Here is a 19,355-nt window from a genome sequence, read left to right as displayed (position 1 = left end):
ATGTACACAGTGGATGTCGGGGAGAACATTGTGAGACGCCACGTCAATCAGATCTTAGCGTCACAGGAACACGGCAACCCCATGTCTCGAGTACCTGGGGATGAACCCGACATACCGGTAGCATCTACTTCAGACCCAGTAGCAGTGGAACCCGATGAACTACCCGATGAAAAGGGGTCAGAATCGCCTCTGCACCAAGAACAAGAACCTCCGGAAAGGCGCTCTCTCGAAAGGGTCAGGAAGCCGCCCCAAAGACTGAATCTATAAATGGACTTTTGTTGTTTAATGTACGTTAATTGTTATTTGAATATTAGGGGTACTACTAATCTAAAAGGGGAGGAATTGTAGTGTATGTGCCTTTAAGTCAGAACTACTTTTACAGCTCCTGTATACTGTAAGTACCGGCAGTGACCACACCGGTATATAAGCTTTGCGCATGCCTCTGTACCCCCAGTCTTGAGACTACCCTCCTCCAGTAAAGACCTGTTTATTGTTAATGTACAGCATCCGTGTGATTATTTAATAACAGCATATCCACTGAATCACGGATCCAACAGGGCAAAGTACAAAAACCTACCTTGGCCTCTTCTGGGCAGTCGACTCCTCCCAGTGTTGCTGTTGCCAGGTAACAGAGCACGGGACTTCTCGTGTGGTGTGTTACTGTTGTCGGGTAACAGACAGCGCGGGATTCCCGTGTGTGGAGGTGAAAAATAAGTCGCGCCGCCGATGACATCATCGGGCCTCAGTCTCTAGGCCCACATATGAGCAATGCCCACTTGGATGCGATACTTTGGGCTGTGGATTACGGAACAGGAGGGTTGGCACGGGGGGGGGGGGGGGGAAATAGGAGCAAAAACGCCAAGCAATAAAACACAGAAGCCATTATTAAAAACAATGCCTTTTTTTATTTTTGTGTACATATGCGAGGAAAAAACTGCTTTGGCGTAACAGCCACTGAACTGGCACACCGTATAATCTCAGACCAGTACCCCAATCACATTAACACACATGCTCAGCAAGACAGCGAGACAGCAAAATAAAATAAAAATTATACAGTGTCAAAACATTGCAATATTGAATTAAAACACAAAGGTGAAGTAAATGGCACCGTCCCAGACAAGGTTACTGGACCTCACATCCTATCAATACATAATCCACATGGCCTCTGATCCCCGTGCAGTGGAGAAGGTGGAACAGTTTGCGACTCTCTATAAATCCTTGCAGCATGCACACCAGCTGTGCTATAATTTCTCCAGGTAAAGTGGGAAAAAAAACAGCGATACAAATAAAAAGTCTACAGGTTTTGCTAGATGGGGGAATCTGAACACAGTTGGTGCCTATTACGTACAGCCTGCATCAATGCACCAGAACATGGAGGGGTTGAGGCGATGCTTGTTGCTACAGATACCAGGCCCTGGTTAGAGACATGCTGCCTCGGCAGATCTGACCTGCTCTGCCAACTCCCAGGTTGCTCTCTGCCAATGAAAAAAAAAGAACCTTTTCCTTGGGCACAACTTAACCTTGGCTTTGCACCAGCCTGTAGTTATATTGCAGTGGGTGCACAGCTCAAACAGAGTGACCGCTGGAGATGCTCTCACATTTCAACTAAGGGGCCTTCGCGCCTGAATTACACTTCGACGCAAAGCTGAAAGCTATTATGCATCAACATGAACTGTGCAACTGGCTTAAGTAGACCATGTGAGCAAAGGCCAAGCAGTTTATTAACAGGCTCTCAACCTCCAACGGGATCACGTTCCAGAGCGTGTTACTGTAAACAAGCTCTAGAAACTTGGGGTGGAGGGAGGGGGGTGAGGAATGTAGGGTAGATCATTTGCCCTGCCCGCTATATTTAGTGAATAAGTAGGTGCTGGTTTAAAGTGGTATTTCTCGCTACTCTGTACCTAAAAAGGAGCAACGCATAGCCCTCTACATGTTTTCTTCCCTTCCTTAACGCAAGACTATGGAGACCAACTGTATCACTGCCTGCCTGTCGACACAGACCACAAACTGCGCTCAGTACCAGACAGATCAGAGCATTTATTGAGCCGTTGAGGGAATTCCTTGCCAGCTTTTTCTGACAAGTAAATTAAACTTTTCATGGACTTTTGGTAGACTCTAATTTTAGCAAAAGCATTAAAAAAACACACATGGGGTTGGAAGGTAGTTGGCTGCAGTACATGGGGGTGGGGGGAGAAAGAGAGGAGAAGAGAAAGGGTGGGAAGGCCCCTTCAACTGACCAGGTCTCTCAAGGTGGTGTTCATAATGGAAGCAAAAAAATGAATGACCGCAGCAGTCACTGGACATGTCCTTGTTTTTTCAAACCCGGACACCAGGCAGTTCTGACGAAAGGTCACCGACCTGAAACGTTTTAACTCTGTTTCTCTCTCCACAGATGCTGCCTGACCTGCTGAGTATTTCCAGCATTTTCTTGGCCATTCAGTATCTCATAATCCTAATGAAACTTGTTGGATCTCAACTGTTGGGATTTCACGATGGCTTCTAAATGGGGAGTACCCAACACTTTTTCAGGAGTGGGTGGGCGTTGGGTTGAGAGCAGCAGATTGTGAATCCACAAGCCCTAGACCTCATCCACTTATGATCTGCTGCCAGAGAGAACACGTCTTCCCACTTCCTAGCTCCATCAGGCATAATGCAATGAGAGGTATCTATAGCAGGTGGGGCATCCAAGCCTCAGGCTGACTGCCCTCCCAACCCCCTATGTCCTATTATTTTAAAAGTGTGACTTTAGAACAAAACATGCCAATGAGCAAGGATCCAACTTCAAAATCTAACTTCAATATCGTGAACAGCAATTGGAGGCACCAGGCGTCTGTCCAACTGTGGAAACGCCATCATGCAATTTCATTTATGGGACATTTCCTTATCCAATTCACAGCTATTTATTCCCTAAACATTCAGGGGCTCTGTCCCCATCGTAGGTTTTATGTTAGTTAAAGGGTCCGACCTAGATCCTCTGTCAAGGCATCATCCTTTTATTTTCATGTGATATTATCGCGTTTCAGAAATAATTGACAATATTAAAAGAATGTTTAACAATATTCGACCCGTCATTAAATGCATGATTTAGATTTTAAAAACATCTTTAAAAGGCTCTGAAAACTGCGGTCTATGCAAATAGTGTTTTCTTGTTAAACGTAACGCACATTTATATTTTTGTTTAAAACTTGCCGTCCTTTCAGTCATGAAACAAAAAGTTGAACATACATTCCGGTATAATGCTAACAAATGGAATACAATCCCCTGGGTCAATGGGAAATCCTCCATCTGTGCTTGGGCTACATAACTCCAGAGGTGAGCTAACGAGGGGTGAATCAACCTAGTGGAAATTTAAAAAACAGAACATGTGGAATAGGCTGACCTAGCATCGGAGAGAAAGATAGATTAACGCTTCAGCTGGGAGTCTTCACCAGAGTAGAGTTCCAATGCAAGACAGCACCCAGAGCGTCCACCATCTCCTTCAGATACCAATCGACCCGCTGTGGATTCACGGCATTCGTCTGCCCTTCCGATGATTGCGACAGGCAAACCAACAACTTCTCTGCCCTTTTAAGTAATAAAGGCACGCGCAAATCACACAATCCAACGCCACCCCTCCCACTTGGTAAAATAAAAAACTTAGGATCAAAAAAAAAAAAATCACAAATCAGCTGCTCACCCCAGAGCTCACGAGCAAACAGATTAATCTGTTCACACCAATTCCTACACATCACATTTGCCATCCTCGATCTGGAGACCCAGGGGGCAATTTTAAATAAACCTGTCAGTCGGGAAATCCAGAGGATTGGTTTAACACCCCACCCGACATTACTCTCCACTGATACAAAAGCAAAATACTGCGAAAGCTGGAAATCTGAAATAAAAGCGGAAAATGGTTGAAATACTCAGGAGGTCAGGCAGCATCTGTGGAGAGAGAAACAGAGTTAACGTTTTCAGTTCTGATGAAAGGTCATCGACCTGAAAAGTTAACTCTGTTTCTCTCTCCACAGATGCTGTCTGACCTGCTGAGTGTTTCCAGCATTTTTTTTGTTTTTATTTGCTCTCTAACTGACTTCAATGGAGTGTAAAATCAGGCGGGGCGTAAAACCAGCGTCGCACCCGACCCCCTCGGTTTCCCGGCAGGCGTGTAAATTCTAGCTAATGTTCCCTTTACGTGGCGCAGTCACGCGGCTGTGCAGCGCTCTGGAGGTCCCGCGCAGCTGGCTCACCGGCTTTTAAATGGAAAAGCTGGGCGTGCGTGGAATTTTGAATGGGCTGCACAGTCCGTTAAAGGAGCTGCGTGGCCCCAAAAATAAATTGGAGGGAACATTGTATCTAGCCCACATCAAGTGTGTATAGTATATATTGCATACAGCGGTCACTCAAATATGATCTTCGGCTACAAGACATTTTGATTTGGTGGCAACTTGACCTTCAGATAAAGTAGTCTTTCTCCTCTACCCCCTCCCTCACCATGACTGAGAATCTTAATTCTGTATATTCGGACCAACGTGAGAGAAACCATTAGGGATATATATGCCCACTTATTAAGAAAACCTTTGAAGTAGCCAGGCGCCTGAAACACTGCACTAATATACAATGGTTGCAAATCTGGCCCATGGTACTTCCTATTCTGAACGTGTATTAAACCTAGGGACCCAAAAATATAGAATTCTTTTTCTTAAAAAAAAAATTCAATAAAAGATCTTATGCAAATACATTCACTCCACCACTCCAGAGTAGAAAATCAGGTAAAATTATTCCTCTACAAGTTCATAAAAAGTTAATTCTTTAAGTAACTATAAACTATATACAGCTGATATAGCCACGTTAAATACCTGTATAGTTTATAGTGTACAAAATATAAGTGTCGATCATTGGTGAAGCTTCAAGTAGGTTTTCAAAATGTAAAGCCGTGTTATTAACGCTCTACACAATTCCCAGAATTGATTACCTTTAAAACCAATGAAAACAAACATTTGCCAAAGATTAACTGGCGAATATTAATTGACATTTACAATGACCAGGTTGCCCAGTCTGGATATTTCAGCGTGACACAAGCCTGTAATGAGGAGCTCAGCTACATTCACATTAGAATTCGTATGCAAGTCCAATCATTAAAGTATACCCAATACCCATGTAGAATTTTAAAAAGACTTTTCTTTGGTAAATTGAATTAATTTAAGTGTAAAATTATCTAAATCGGGAATTAAACTATATTTAAAAAGCGAACTACGGCAAATACAGTTACTTTCCAATCTCCTGCAGACATTGGCCTAGAAATTGGATTGCGCTGTGCCTGTTTTACACTTGTAAAATGGGCGCCTTAATGTCCAATATGGCAGGCGGCTGGCGTGCGCTTATTCCACGCCAGCCGCTATACTGGTTAGGACTCTTGCACAGGCGTCCAGGGCGCGCACCTGAAACAGGCGTTGGGCACTTTGCATATGCAAATCAGGGACCTAAACCCCGTTCCAAGCCCCCCCCCGTTGCAAAATTTATCTGCACAACCGCAGCATTCGCCGTGCATACTGTGGTCAGTTTCTTCAGGTGCTTACAGCAGGCAAACCAGTGGCCCTTAAAGGGACCTCAGGAGTGCTCCTCCTGGCTCCTCATTAAATCTGAGGGTCACAGACGGCCCCTGATCGCGCCCCAACCCAATTGCCTTCCAACCCCCCCCCCCCCCACCAGACCCTCTAAAGGCCCTCGGACCAGCGCGAGTGCTGGCTGTTCCCCCCCCCCACCCCCCTTAACTGGCGCCCGCAGCTCGCTGGTAATAAGCAAATGAGTCCGCAGACCAATTTGCCGTGGTCTTGTCGCTCGCCTCATTAGGCGCGTGCGGTGCACCAGGATCGCACCCTAATTCGGACGCAATCCAATTGTAGACCGCTGACTCTTGTGTGGGGGTACGAATCCACAGGCGCTAGTTGCCCTCCAGTATCTCCCCCAAGTGGTCAGCATTCATGTGCGAACCTTGATGTTGAGTGTTGGCAGGTTATTTGACTGCAGAGGCATCACGGTTGAGCCTTCCTGCCCTCGCCCAATCTTCACAGGATTGCACATCCAGGGTCACCTGAAAGTCATCAGGGTATGGGACCCCTGGCTGATTTCCCCACACCCCCCCCCCCCCAAAAACGCAGAGAGACACACGCCAAGGCCAATTTACAGCACCTCTGCTGCAGTTACTTAACACAGCATGACATGGCAATCGGACCTGCGACCTTCCTGGTTTAACTACCTGCGAGATAAGCTCGCTGAGCCATCTTGGAGCCCACAACTGTAACATATTAATAAGCAAATATCAAAGTGTTTATGGACTTGATTCCTAAAAGGACTCAACTGTTTAATAAATGGCACCCCTGCCACCATCCTTGACTGAGATTCGCTAACTCTGCACAGGTCAGACATTGAACCTGGGATCTTGCCAGTCTATCTGGCTCAGTTCCACACTGGGCAGTGCACTTATTAACTGAGTAACCGAGGGAGCTATGCAGTGTGTTTCTAAATTATATAATTCTACTTGGTTTACAGTAGATCAATGGTATGAGATTGTATTATTCCTGACAATACAGACTGCTGTATAAATTTGCATCTTTTAAAAAAAATGTTTTGTACAGTTGTGCAGCTTCGACGTCAGTGTAACCTTACACTAATGTGATTTATAAAGTATGCTTAAAAACAGGGATTTTTCTTCTGCACAGGCCATTTTGTGCGGATTCGCATAAATTGTTATCATGTTACAGCATTGTCACAGTACGTGGAGCAACCATGTGCGAAGTCAAATTTTTTTTTTGTTGGAAAAAAAAAATCAGCACAGCAATGACAGCTCCTCACAGAATGTACCCAGTGGTTTCTCAATGTAGGTCTCAAAGTGCAAAGGACTATACAAGCTCTGCAGGGACCTCGAAACACTTATCAACGCTTATAAAACAAGGAGCAGATGTAACACAGCTGGGCGCAATAAAATGGCGCACGTGACAAGAGCAATGAAGTAGGAATGGCTCTTTCCCAATCATTCCCGAACATCTTTTTATAAAGTTGGGATATCCCAACTTTCAATTCCTGAAGGAAGTTAGGATCCAGTTTGTTCACATTCCAATATTTTTTTTTGGGGGGGGGGGTACATTTTTGCAGGTCACTATAGACTTCATATCATTTAATTTTCTTTCTACACTTTTTTTTTTTGCACTCCCTCCTTAGGCTGCACTACCACGCCTGCACCCCCCCTCCTTTATCCTCTACAGCACCCAGTATTTAGGCAACAGGTCGATACCAATGTGGGTGGCTGTTGGAGTATCCGATGGCAAACTCATCCTCCTATTTTCCGTGGCATGTGGACTCCACTCAGCACCTTTCCTCTCGCACAGCCACAATAGTACAGGTGCGACCTGACCTCCCATGTGGGGAGGGCAGCAGCGAACCCTCATCATTCCATTCTGCCGCGCAACATAGCGTGCTGCCCCGGAATTCAGTTGTGGAATTTTTTTTGCCATTTTGTATTTTTGAAAAACATAATTTGCCCTGACCCAGATGTCCTGATTGCTATCAAGATGAATTGCTTATTGTATGGCTACATATCTTTAAATACAGCAAATCATGTTTTTGAGAGGCGAGAGACTGATTACTGAGATTAGAAAACTTGGCACCACCACAGTAAGAATCGCCAACCTGAAGACGCCATTTCATTTAGTAACCATGCAAGTTACATTGCCTGGGGAGATCTTTCCTCAATTACTACCTAGGATTGCCATTAAATCGCGCACCTTTTCACAGCCGGTTGTATTAACTCTGCTGGTTTTCACAGTAACTGGTCTACTTCGAGATCCTTGCAGATTTCTGAAGTGCTACACGTTTAAACCCCATCAGTGACACTCAGAATGATAAACCATGCAACAAAAAAAAAAAACGATAAATTTAATCAAGAGCATATGTGTCTGTCAAAAATAAGAACTTTTTTTTTTCTTTTTCTGTTCTTTACAACCAGGACTCTTTCACTTAAATATATACAAATGGCCACCACTAAACTGACCGGGAGTGGAATTACCAAGAGTTTATGGCTGCTTGGGCTTGGACTGAATGTTAACCTAATTGAGAGAAGCAAAGAACATGGTCTGGAACAGGGGCAATAGACCATCTCATCTCCAGGCCAGGCTTGCACTGGGAGAGGCAATAGTTGGGCTCTTCTCCTCCTCCTCCTCCTCCTCGCTCCCCCCGTCAACAGAGGGACAACTGGGCTTGGATTTGCTTTTAGATTTGCAAGTCCTGCTTTTGGATTTTTACAGCCAGTGCCAGCTTGGGTTTAAGTCACAAAGGTGCAAACAAAAGCCCCTCAGAATCTTTCGGGTGTAGCACAGAGATTTCTGCCCGGCACGGAGCAATTTGCACAAACGGCCATAAACTCAACTGCCTCTTCTTAAGTAACTAGGTTCATTCTTAAATAGAAATTCCGTTGGATGATAAGTGAGAACAAGAAAGGAATCAATGCTGGATTTAGAATTCACTCAGTCGTCAGATAGGGTCATCTCCTAAAACCTCTTTTACAAAGGAGGCCACATCTGTTTCGTTGGCATCGTGTATTTTGAAGAAGGGGTGCTCCTGTTGGAACAAAAAAAAAGAGGGAAAATTCACACATCACACTGCAAGACTGGGAAATGCAAGCCGCACATTCAAACTGCAAATGACAGAAGGAGGAGTTCTCACCATAAGGTCAATGTAGTTCATTCGTTCTTTGGGGTTCTTCTTTAAACTAAAAAGAGGAATAGGAATAAAATCAGAATTGGGTATCACAACATTAATAATGCTAGGATGTGCCGTGGGGTGACATGACGCTGCTTCACAATGACAATTCCCCACAGTCTCTGTTACGTTCCCCATTTCTATCCGTCCCTATCGCTGTAACCTCCTTCAACCCCACAGCCCTCCGAGATCTCGGAGCTCCTCCAATTCTGACCACTGGCGCATCCCCAATTTTCAATCGTTCCATCATTGGCGGCCGTGCCTTCAGCTGCCCGAGCTCTGGAATTCCCTCCCTAAACCTCTCCGCCTCTCTATCCTCCTTTAAGACGCTCCTTAAAACCTACCTCTTTGCCTGTCCTAATATCTGCTTGTGTGGCTGGGTGTCAAATCTTGTCTGATAACGCTCCTGTGAAGTGCCATGGGGCGTTATACCATGTTAAAGGCACTGCATAAATGCAAGTTGTTGTTTAGCAAATTCATTTGGCGTGAAAGCCTAAACCGAGGTCTTGTGCAAGGTTATTCTGCCGCTTCTCAAAGGCATGAGGAGGATCTGTTGGTGGCAAGGGTTAGCACCAGTAGCTGAAGCGAACAAAAGGGTTTTTTCTCTTCATTACCATGGGGATACCAGCAGAGATATGTAGATGTCAGGGCAAGTGCCAACACTCTCAAGAACACAGAATGAGCAAGAGCTCACTTATGAGAGTAGCTAGAAAATCAGATGCTAAAAATGTCTAGAATAATTGAAGTCATCGCAGCAATATCATCAATAATCAATTCATTATTGGGCGTTATTGATGGTAATAACATTTTCACATGAGCAGAAAGGATATGCCTACTTCTCTCCCCAAGTCTGTTTTAAGAAATTAAAATTAATTTCTATATCGAACGTAACATTCTCCAGAGTACTCGAACAAATTTGACAAACCTGAAGTGTAACTGATTGTAAATATTTAAGGAGCTTACTCAATTTCCTCATTCAAAAACTAAAAACAATGACACTTAATATTTGTGAAATATTACCCTACACCTGCCTCCCCCCCACCCCACTCCATTCATAATTGGATGTTGGCCCCCACCGCCGCCCGAACCTCACCAAGAAGCCAAGCAACAAGAATTGGATTTCCACACTGTTATAGTTTGGCCTGTTTAAAAGTCCCAAGGTAAGAAGTAACATTTAAACCGGTTTGCACGCTCCACAAACTCACCACTGTGCCGTGAATTCCACAAACTCCTTGGAGAAGCGGTCTATGGGTAACTGTGGCGAAGGCTCTTCCACAACCTGCTTTAGCTGTTGGAACGGTGTCCCCCAGGAATCGTAGGGAAACCGTAGGATTGCTAATTCAATCTGCAACAATATTTTAAAAAGATTAAAATCCTTCGTTAATATTATATATACAAGGAAACGCTCGTTTAAATGCACCTAAGTATCCGGAATTCTCTATTAACCGGCAAAATTCTCGCTCCGAAAATAACACCTCAATAACCGGCAGTGTTGCCGAGTCCGAGTCTCCCGCGGTGGCCGAGTGAGTCAGTGGGGGTAGTTCTCCAAACTGCCACTACTTGACTTCTTGTGGGAAGTCGGAACACCTCAATACCCCTGTAACAGGAGTCTGACTCTCCCGCGCTGCCGGTAGTCTCTTCTGATCCGCCATTTTACAGGGGTACTGTGCGTCTCCCACGCTGCTGGTAGTCATTGCATTGCATTACCCTCAGCTGGCAGTACTGTACTTAATCAAGCATCTTCCACCATCCATTTAACAACATTCTGTAGGTGAGTACCCAATTACTGTATACTGCACATTTCTTGATTTTTTTAAAATTTTCTTTGTTAAAAATAGCCTCGGTAGATAACCCTCTCCGTCATCCGGAATTTTTGATCAACCGGCAACACGCCGGTGCCAGATAAAAGAGTTTCCTGTACACACACACGCGCGCACACACACTAATTAACTGCAACACTGCAGAAAAAACAAGCGGTCACTCAGGTACCTTAGCTACAGCTATTTTTTAAATCGGAGTTATGAGTACAGTTACAGACTGCAGTCTAACTGTACTCATATCTCCGATAGAAAATTGACCCTTAAATTTATTAATACAGCCCTTTCTTGTTATACCAGCAGTTACAATTCCACTATATCTTACCAACATGACAATCATCTTTTCATTATATTGTCCAAGTGCTGATAGCATCAACAAGGCTAATCTGGTTTTTTTTTTTACGATGTTGATTGAGGGATAAATATTGGCCAGGACACCGGAGTTAACTCCCCTGCTCTTCTTCGAAATAGTGCTATGGGAGCTTTTACGTCCACCTGAGAGCGCAGACTCTGGTTAACGTCTCATCCAAAAGACGGCACCTCCGACAGTGCAGCACTCACTCAGTACTGCACTGGAGTGTCAGCCTAGATTTTTGTGCTCAAGTCTCTGGAGTGGGACTTGAACCCACAACCTTCTGACTCAGTGGCGAGTGCGCTACCAACTGAGCCACAGCTGACACGATTATTTGGTTATGGAGATCGGGCGGGAAAGTGGAGTTGAGGTTGATGATCAGCCATGATCTTATTGAATGGCGGAGCAGGCTCGAGGGGCCCTATGGCCTACTCCTGCTCTTATTTCTTATGTTCTTATTATCACATTGCTGTTTGTGGGATCTTGCTGTGTGCAAATTGGCTGCCACAGTTCCTACATTACAACAGTGACTACACTCTAAAAGTACTTCAATGGCTGTGGAGCGCTTTGGGACGTCCCGAGGCCGTGAAAGGCGCTGTACAAATACAAGTCTTTCTTTTCTTTCTTTTTTTTGGGTCAATTATCTCTCCCTTTGTCTCTCCTCCTCCAATGAAGATGACAACTGTCATTGGGGTACAGTTCCACATGCGCTATAGCCCTCCTGTACCCATCCCAAGTTGTCTTTCTTCATGTCCGAGTCTAAACGGAAAGAACCAGCAGTCTGTTCAATTACAGGCCAGCCGGTCCTTTCCTCATCCATCATCCGCATCCATGCACATCCAACAGGAGAGACTGCATGGTGCAAAGGAGCAAGAATCCAGACTTCCCCATTCAATAGACCAGGGATTCTGAGGTAAAAAGTGTAGTGCCCTGATTGTTTTCCTGGCTGAGATCCCATACAGACTGGGTATCAAAGCATGGGCTTTCTGATCTGTATGGCTTAGTACCAGACTGGATTCATCCACGTGGCCATGTTTGAAGCCTACGGTTAAGTGGAAGAGCTATAAAATAATGAAAAATAAATTTATAACATATTAGGAAGAACTTCAAATTAAAAGAGTGAGCGATGTTTGTGATAATCTGCAAGTTATAGACATAAGGGGTGTTAAAAATGGGCTTGGAGAGAGTGTACTAGAGGGACAAGCATTGATGAGCCAATGAACTGTTCCTATCCCTTACTGTATTTGAGCTCCTTTGCTGCTGGAGTTAGAGGAGCTGTGGTGGGAGTAGGGGAAATATTGTCTTCATCACTGAAAACACAGCTGCCCAAGATCTTGCAGGAGACGACATTCTAGGGAATGCAACCTCTGAAAATCTTCCCATTAAGAATAAGCCGGCTGATTTCTTCACGTACCATTGTGATTCCTAAACTCCAGACATCAGATTTCACATTGTATCCTTTCTGGTTCAGATCTGGGTTAATCCTCTCGGGCTGCAAAATAAAACAGGCACACACCATGATCAACTGGCAGGAATGCATGCTGCAAATACCCTCACCATTAAAAAAGGGAGTGCATGAATAGTGTTACAGAACCATTAGAGTTCAACTCTGACTGGAGGTGCAAAGTCCAATAGGACTGACTCCTATCTCTGAAGGCATCAAGACTTGCAACTTTCCCCTCTCACTCCTGGATTCATGGAACCTACATGCCACTAAACCCAGGTCATATTGGGCGCAGATCCACAGCAGCAAACCACCAGTTATTGAGCTCTAAATTGGCAACCTTTCCCTACACAGCAATCACTGTGTAAAGCACTTAAGAGACATTTCAGCACGGCTCAGATTGTAGCACACTCGCCTCGAAGTCAGAAAGTTGTGGGTTCAAATCCCACTCGAGACTTGAGCACAAAATCCAGGTTGACATGCAGTACTGCACTGTCGGAGGTGTTGTCTTTCGGATAAGGCGTTAAACCGCGGCCCCGTCTGCCCTCTCAGGTGGACGTATAAGATCACACGGCCCGGTTTCGAAGAAGAGCCGGGAGTTCTTCCCGGTATCCAATATTCAGCCCTCAATCAACATCACTAAATCAGATTATCTGGTCGTTATCACACTGATATTTGTGGGACCTTGCCTAGTGAAAATTGGCTGCCGCATTTCCTACATTACAACAGTGACTACACCTCAAAAGAACTTAATTGGCTTTAAAGCACATTTGGACATCCTGAGGTGGTGAAAGGCACTATATAAATTCCCCCCCCCCCTCCCCCCAATTGTATCTTTCCAGCTGAAAATCAAGGTAGGCAAATCACACAGTGGGAGTCTACTGATCCTTCCCCCTCCGCAACATTAAATCCATGCAGCTGGACTCTGCAAGGTACAAAGTGCACCTAATCATGTCTTTCTTTAAGGGTGACTAGTGTGGGAAAGGGAAAATCTACATTGATGTGGTGAGGGGTCTTCTACAAAGATTGGGGCTAGGACAGTGCAGAACGAGCTTTACTTCACTACACCTGAACTGAGCGCGCTTGATGCCCAACTGAGAAAGTGTCCCATCCACAGCACTGACACCCAGCACATCGATGGGTACAGATATTCACTGAGAAAACAGTGATCTTGGCGGATATAAATACTGGAGGATAAGAGAGTCATAATTCCAAGATTTCACTCACAGCCATGTACGGTTTGCAGCCTGCATCCATCGTCTTAGCAACAGAGTCTACCAGATATCCACTAATGCCAAAGTCGCACATTTTCACATGCCCTTCTTTGTTGATAAGAACATTTGAAGGTTTCACATCTGTAAAGGGTAACAGATGATAAATACCAGTTACACAGATAATTCTTTCAGTATCAATATGCCCTCCTGAGAAGAGAGGGGGGGGGGGGGGGGAAAAGAGAGGAAGGGAATAAATTAATGTTGTGTAAATATTAAGATTGAAACTTCATAAAAAAAGTGTGGGACAAATCACAGAGCTATTTAAAATCAGGAGAATATGTTGACCCCCTGGCTATTGTTTATCTAGACAACTGGGCAGGTAAAGGCACACCCCAGACCATAGAGGACATGAGGTCCACCAACATGAGTGTTTTGTGACACTGAACCAGAGTACAGGAAACTTTGTGCTATCCGGCACCGACGGGACCGAGCTGTTGCCGTCCCATCAAAACTGCCGGACAAACCAGCGCTAATGTTGAAACATACGGAGATTTTGAGCTCAGTATCTGGCAACAAACCCTGTTGCTTAGCAACAGCTTCTAAACAGTCGGCCGTACCTTGCAAGCGTCTCTGTAGCTTAGCAACAGCTTCAGCGAGACCTTGCAGAGCCTGACTGGTGAAAAAAAAGCAACGAAAAGAAAAAAAACCCTAACGAAATGGCTCCTGATTTTTGCCGGTGACTCGAGCATTCCGGACAGTTAACCTCTGGATAAACCAAAGTTTCCTGTAGAATATTTAATCTAAAAACCGAAAAAGCAACAGCAAGATGTATCAACACACATATCGCAAGAGGATTTAGTTTATTGAAAAGGAAACATTACAGGTACTTTTGCCAATTGTGCACATTTCTTGTATTTTGTTTGATACTCAGCCACAGTCTGTCTACTTAGAGCACTGATTCCCACTCTTTACTACTGGTTCTACCTACCACAAAACCAAAAACCAAAGGCAAAGAGCAAAGATCAGTGCTGTGGTGCAGAAAGCATTTGCGTCCTGCTCCGATTTCCTGCTACAAAGTTAAACGTTGGTTTTGCAGCTGGAGTCATTTTCAATTCTGAAATTAAAAACTAAAGGATGAGGCTATTGTGGAATATTGCAACTTCAGTTGGCTTTAATGTCTAAAAGTGTCCATTAACTCTCCTCTTTCCACATCTTCAGGAAGCAGGTAAAAGGGTGTAATTTTTAATTGAGCAGTGTGTTGGTGCTTCAGTGCTGGTAACACAAGAGCTGTCACAGAGAGGTACCAAGCTTAGGCCCGATCCTACCCCACAGGAATACAGTCAGATAGTCAACGCAGATCACCTTAACACAACTCAACTACCAGCTGCAGGGCAGCATTGAGAGGCCAGGATATGGTTTGTGGCTGTAAGGCACCAGAGGAAAGAAAGAAAAATGACTGTAATAAACACTGCAGGTTCCACTCAGAAGCTTTCATAAAAAAAACTCCAAATTAGTGGCACCGTCCATCAGTGCTACAAAAGCACCTGGCTGCCACCTACTGTAGAGAACATTTTCGCTCTTAATTAACTTGAACACGACATGCTTCACTCATTACCTCCTGTCTGAAGTGGCAGTACTCACCTCTGTGAATCACTGACAGCTTGCTATGCAAGTGTTCTAATGCTTTTACAATCTGCAAAGAAAAAAAAAAGCACAAAAACAAACCTTTACTGACTTTCCGTACATACCACAATACCGTCGTCAATACTACGCAGACTTTCCGAAAGGGTGTACATTCCTTACTGTGTAAAATTACAGAAAAATTGTTTTATTAAACATTATAAACCAATGACTGGTCTGACAAAAGGCCTCTATTTTAAAAGTTGACCCATCTTTTCTCTTGAGGTGCTGATGGACCTGCTGTGTAATTCCAGCATGGTCTGGCTCTTTTCAAATTTCCAGCCTTTGCCGTTTTTCCTCTTTTTATCCCTTAAACATACCCCTCCATTTTAAAGAGGCACCAAGGAGATCATTACAGCCATGTGGCATTTTCACCACAACCAAGTGATGCGATGGCACTCTTTTGTCACAACCCGAGACAACGTACGTCATTGCATTGCAGCATTTATGGCGTCCATTTCCCTGTGCTCATCAGCAATTGACGAGCTAATTATGGATTGGCTGAGCGACTTCTGGTTTTTGAGTGGCAGAAGAAAAGCTGTCTTGCACCTAATTTTAGTGGTAACAGTAGGTGCGTTAAAATATATGTGTCTCAACACCTGCACAGCAGGCCAAACACTATGGAGTCACAATAATCAAAGCAGAGTAGTGCTTGTTAAGTGCATCAAGTATCCATTTAAACCAGAGACAAAAGGGAAGACTAGTACGGTGGGATTTCACAGCATTAAATACAAGGGATAAGAAAGTATGCTGGTGAACAGAGCAAGGGGGTAATTTTGACTTTGCGCGATAGTATAAAACGGGCAATAGTAAATCGGCAGCCCGTTTTACACCTCTCCCCATTTTTTATTCCATTGAAATCACTGGGAGAGACGTAAAACAAGCTGCCGATCCACTACAACCCACTTTACACCATCGCACAAGGTCAAAATTAGCCCCGAAGAGTTTAGGTCTACTCGCTGTTTTCATGAAGTAGCAGCTAATGGGTTTAATAGCCTATTAACCACTTTTAAAATGCTTGACAGACATGTGTGAAGTGATGCACATTAGATGAATTTTGCAGGAAGTAAATGACCAATATTCTATTTACGTCCTGAAAATTCAGACACCGACAAGTCTATTTCAAATGAAGTTTCATCTACGTCATTACTCCACAGTTCCAAAAACGGTATGTGACACAGACACAAGGCACTGCTGCAATGCGCCGGGACGTTCCATGTAACCTGAACTCAGGTCACATGCCATTGCAGTTCCCTATGTGTTGGCAGATTCATTCCTTTAGACAGGCATTCACAGTTTTGCCCACAAATAAATAGCAAGCAGAGGAAACCGTCTCCCAAGATGTTCAAATACAACGAGCAGACAAGGGGGTGTGGCTCTTCAACGCCGATTACATAACTCCGTTGCCATGTTAGTATTTGGCCTCCAAGCTCAGGAGCAACGCCCATCAGAGTCTGGCGCATCCAAGCTACCTTGAGCTAAAGCTCTCAAGAGTAACCTGGGAGCACTTTGTTCAGAACCATGCTGGGTCCAGATAGTATCTAACTCCAGCTCGCAATTTAATTTGAACTGACATTTTTTTTTTGGCAGGATTTACTAGCACTTTTTTGACGGCTAAGCAACGAGCAAGGTCAAAACTATTGCATATTATGTAGCTGCTGGGCCAGTTAGCTCAGATGGTTAGAATGTGGTGCTAAGAACTGCAAGGTCGCTGGCAGGTAATTTCAGAGCTTCTCCGATGCCTCAATGTCCAACGTGAAACTGAGCCAAACTGATCAGCCACGACCTTATTGAATGGCGGAACAGGCTCGCGGGGCCGTACGGCCCACTCCTGCTCCTATTTCTTACGATCAAGTCCCGGGTTCAATCCCCAGTCTGTACATAGATATGGTAGCATCGTGGTTATGTTGCTGGTCTAGTAATCCAGAGGCCTGGACTAATAATCCAGGGAAACAAAGTCAAATCCCACCATGGCAGCTTGCGAAATTGAATTCAGTTAAAATCATCTCTTGGCTGCGGTTGGGGTAGTGCGATTTTGTTCTCAGCATTTTAGGGAATATTTTAGCAGTTCGACCGATATATGCTTGCATATTTTCCCTGCTTATTTGCAAATAAATTACAAAGTAAAAACAGCACATAACTGCGGAGTCCATGCACACAGAATTATGGGGGTTTATGTTCCCAACTAGCACTGTTCCAGCATGAATACTTAACACATTTGCACGAAATCCTTCCCCCCACCCCCAGCAATGTCAGACCGACCTGCCACCCACTCCCCGGCTGCTTTCCAGCCCCGACAGACAGCCAGCCTGTGAACCTGGCTGGCTGTCGGGTGGGGAAACCTGTTGAGCAATGTTCCCTCTAATCTTTATTTGCCCTGCATGGGCCCTTTAAATTTGCTGCTGCAGCTCTTCCAGTGGCAATGCTCGTGGGCGGCCCGCGCAGGGACCCCGCAATCGGTGCACGGCCACACACCTCGGAGGGAAGAACATTGCTGTTGATATCATTTAAAACAGGTCCTCCCGTTAAATTTGACAGGACCGGCGGGAAACCCTCACTTACGGATTTCCCATCTGCAAATCCTTCCCTCCCCTGCTGCTCTCTTCCTGGCTCCGAGTTATTAATCGGGCCCCATAGGTTTAAGATCAAATTGCAGAGTCCCTACCTCCTCCGAAATTATCTTGCTTTAGGAAAATAGAAATTCTACGGTGTAAAATTCTCAATAGCTTGGTTTGGAGACTGTTAAACATGCCAATGGGTCTCCATTGTTCTTAAACATCTGGCTGACCTTAAAAAAAAAAGTAGAACTGGACGTTCCATTCCCTTGCACCACACAAAATTCATTGCCAAAAAAAGCTTCAGGAGATGCTAGAAAAGGAGAACTGCTCAGCATCTATCGATCTACACCCACTGTGGAACTCAGGTGTCATAGGGAGCATGTAAACCAAACGCTAAAGGCATTTATTGATTTGCATGTGAAGAGTCCACAAGCGTATTTACTTAACGGTTTTAAAATAGACGAGTTAGTCACTGGAGTAAAAATGCAGTGGACAAGTTGGTAAGCAGCGTCATCTAAGCCTACCAAAGAGCCACCCTGACACCAATGTGGGTCTCTAGATGCAATGGTTAATTGGACAGTGAATTCAGTACCAATCAGAGCATCAAACTTACAGACACAGCTATTTTTCCCAAAATATCCTCAGGAAACGTTTTCCCTTTCTCAATCACTTTTTTGTAAAATTTGTCCAGCGAGGTGTCCAGTAGTTCCATACATATCCACACGTCACCCTGAAATTACAAAACAAGACAATCAAAATTACAAACACTCCAGTCTGCGAGCTCGGAAGTTGCAGAGAGGTAAAAAGTAATCGGGGTGTGACGTCACCAGGGAGCAGGTAAGTGATTGGTTGGTGAGTATTTCTCTCTTTTCATTACAAGCTTGAATTCTGTGGTGTTAAATTTCTAGGGGCTCTGTGTTGTAGTGAGGACAGTTGGTAAATAAAGCGCCCTAGAGTATACTTGTAACTGGGGTATTGAATAAATTTTTAGATTAATTAAAGGAGTAAGTCATGGCAGGAGAGCTCAGACCCGTGTTCTGCTCCTCCTGCTCTATGTGGGAAATCAGGGACACTGCCAGTGTCCCTGGCGACCATGTGTGCGGGAAATGCATCCAGCTGCAGCTACTTGTAGACCGCATTGTGGCGCTCGAGCTGCGGGTGGATGAGTTTTGGAGCATGCGCGATGCTGAGAGGCTCGTGGATAGCACGTTTAGCGAGTTGTTCACGCCTCAGGGTAGGGCTGCACAGGGGGTGACCATCAGGCGGAGCAACAGAGGCAGGCAGGAAGTGCAGGGGCCCCCTGCGGACATCCCCCTTTCAAACAAGTATACCAAGTTGGATACTGTTGAGGGGGATGACTCACCAGGGGAAGGCAGCAGCAGCCAGCTTCCTGGCACCAGGGACGCTTCTGCTGCTCAGAAAGGGAGGATAAAGAGTGGGAGAGCAATAGTGGTAGGGGATTCTATCGTAAGGGGAACAGATAGGCGTTTCTGTGGCCGCAAACGTGACTCCAGGATGGTTTGTTGCCTCCCTGGGGCCAGGGTCATGGATGTCACT

General features: G+C 44.8%; 1 protein-coding gene across 3 annotated transcripts in view; it reads right to left on the bottom strand.

Moving 5' to 3' along the window:
- Window positions 1-882: 882 nt before the first annotated feature.
- Window positions 883-19,355, bottom strand: part of LOC147110336 (dual specificity mitogen-activated protein kinase kinase 6-like) — a 124,533-nt gene continuing 106,060 nt past the window's right edge. For all 3 annotated transcript variants that reach the window (XM_086000252.1, XM_086000254.1, XM_086000253.1), the window contains 7 exons: window positions 18,412-18,528; window positions 15,202-15,253; window positions 13,574-13,701; window positions 12,317-12,394; window positions 9,939-10,078; window positions 8,698-8,743; window positions 883-8,592 (listed from right to left, as the gene is read on the bottom strand). In XM_086000252.1, coding sequence (XP_085856378.1) covers window positions 8,506-8,592; window positions 8,698-8,743; window positions 9,939-10,078; window positions 12,317-12,394; window positions 13,574-13,701; window positions 15,202-15,253; window positions 18,412-18,528 — 648 coding nt within the window. In that variant the 3' untranslated portion in view covers window positions 883-8,505. The remainder of the gene's footprint in view (window positions 8,593-8,697; window positions 8,744-9,938; window positions 10,079-12,316; window positions 12,395-13,573; window positions 13,702-15,201; window positions 15,254-18,411; window positions 18,529-19,355) is intronic.

The sequence above is a fragment of the Somniosus microcephalus genome, chromosome 11 (genome assembly GCF_052327205.1).
Source record: "Somniosus microcephalus isolate GS21.2 chromosome 11, FLI_Smic_1.0, whole genome shotgun sequence".
Taxonomy (NCBI): Eukaryota; Metazoa; Chordata; class Chondrichthyes; order Squaliformes; family Somniosidae; genus Somniosus; species Somniosus microcephalus.
This window is presented reverse-complemented; position numbering and strand designations above follow the sequence as displayed.